This window comes from Corvus kubaryi, unplaced genomic scaffold (genome assembly GCF_017639235.1).
Source record: "Corvus kubaryi isolate FWS band 111438036 unplaced genomic scaffold, C.kubaryi_AGA036_p1.0 37326, whole genome shotgun sequence".
Classification (NCBI taxonomy): Eukaryota; Metazoa; Chordata; class Aves; order Passeriformes; family Corvidae; genus Corvus; species Corvus kubaryi.
The window spans coordinates 243,320-245,188 of NW_024581105.1; the positions used below are offsets into that span (position 1 = coordinate 243,320).

The 1,869-nt window shown below is 60.9% G+C and overlaps 1 protein-coding gene across 3 annotated transcripts in view; it reads left to right on the forward strand.

Moving 5' to 3' along the window:
- MXD1 (MAX dimerization protein 1) overlaps window positions 1-1,854 on the forward strand; it is a 6,574-nt gene extending 4,720 nt beyond the window's left edge. Inside the window, exons 5-6 of one of the 3 annotated variants that reach the window (XM_042029544.1) lie at window positions 152-311; window positions 390-1,854. In XM_042029544.1, coding sequence (XP_041885478.1) covers window positions 152-311; window positions 390-577 — 348 coding nt within the window. In that variant the 3' untranslated portion in view covers window positions 578-1,854. Of the gene's footprint in view, window positions 1-151 lie in introns of all 3 variants that reach the window. The other 2 variants (XM_042029545.1, XM_042029542.1) reach the window with 2 other exon arrangements.
- Window positions 1,855-1,869: the final 15 nt, after the last annotated feature.

Below are 1,869 nucleotides of genomic sequence, written 5' to 3' on the forward strand. Positions count from 1 at the left end.
TGGTTCCGAGGGCATCCCGGAGCTCAGGGTGCCGTGGTTCCGAGGGCGTCCCGGAGCTCAGGGTGCCGTGGTTCCGAGGGCGTCCCGGAGCTCAGGGTGCCGTGGTTCCGAGGGCGTCCCGGAGCTCAGGGTGCCGTGTCCCCCTCCGCAGAAGCTGGAGGACCAGGAGCGCCGGGCCCTGCACCAGATCGAGCAGCTGCAGCGGGAGCAGCGGCACCTCCAGCGGCAGCTGGAAAAGCTGGGAATCGAGCGGGTCAGGATAGACAGCATCGGCTCCAGCCTCTCCTCCGAGCGCTCTGACTCGGATCGAGGTGAGAGCCCGTGCTGGGGGACGGCCGGCGCGGGGTCTGGCCGTGCTGGAACTCCAACCATTCCCATTCCTCTGGCAGAAGAGATGGATGTGGATGTGGAGAGCACGGACGACCTCCCGGCCGACCTGGACTGGAGCAGCAGCAGCCCCAGCGACTCGGACGAGCGCGGGAGCCTCCAGAGCCTCGGCAGCGACGAGGGATATTCCAGCTCCGGCGGGACCAGGGCGAAGCTGGCGAGCAGCCGGAAGCTTCCTGTCGGGATCTAGGAAGCGCTTCCCATCGCCGTTCCCTTGGGATCCCGTTAGCCAGCACACCGACCCCCCCAGCATTCCCTGCACGGAAAAACCTGAGCGTCCCGCCGATCCAGCTGCTCCCGGGGCTCCGTTTGCACCGCCGGCCGCTCATCCCGGCCGAATCTCCTCTGCCAGGCCCTACATTCCAGCCACACGCGGAAACGCCCGGGAATATCTTGGCAATAACAGCGACCTCAAGAGCCTTCCCTGGGTTCTTTCCCAGGCTGTCACTGCCCGGTATTCCCGATCTTCTCTACATTTGGGTGGCGTCATCACGTTCCCGATCCTCAGGACCCAAAAAGCTGAGTTTTTGGGAGCAGATCCGAAAAGAGAACCGGCCCTTTGTGGAGTTTCCACCGGGACAAAGCGGAGCCAGGTTGGGAACAAAGAGCATTTCGGGCACAGGGATCAGCCTCAGTCGGGGGTCCCTTCCCCCCGACTCTAAATATTCAGGGACACCCCATCCCAGTCGTCCCGGGCATTCCTGGCGTGGGGAGCAGCGCTCCGGGGGCGCAGAGCCATCCTCACTCCTCGGGTCGGCCGCCTCTGGGCTGGGAAGTTTCTGCCCTCCCTAAACCCAAATGGGACGTCCCACCTCCCGTGGCACGGCATTCCAGACTCCTGGAATTCCCTTTCCACGCTTCTAGTCTCGGGGACAATTTTTTCTACCTCGGAGGGAGCCCATGGACTCTCTCCACCCCTTCAGCACAAAGATGATGCCTCTGCTCAGCAATAACCCCACGGGACTCCCCGGATCTGGGATTTTTCCAGCCTCATGGAGGATTCCAGAAGCCACCACAGGGAGAGAAGCCCCGGAGGGCAGGGGGGATTCCGAGCCGGAGCACACGTGAGCTGTCCGTGGTGTGTGTTCGTTTCCCAATGCACTGGAGGGAGCATTCCCACCACTTCCTGCTTGTAGAGATGCTCTGGGAATGCTGACATGTAGAGAGCTCTGCTTCCAACCCCTTCCTTTTCCCCTCGAGCTGGTCCAAGGGCTTTTCCAGCCCCATGGAGCTGGCCAGGCCCTGGGGAGGAGTCGGCAAGGAGCTCTCCAAGGGTTTAGGATACAAAGGTGGCTCTGCCAGTCCCTTTCAGGAAACACAGGTGCTGAAAGGCATCGAGATGCTCCATGGAGTGCAAGGGGATGAGCAGTGGGAGACTCCAGTGCTTTCCTTTGTCTTTTTTCTTTTTTTTCTTTTTTTTCTTTTTTCTTTTTTCTCCTTTCCTTTCCTTTCCTTTCCTTTCCTTTCCTTTCCTTTCCTTTC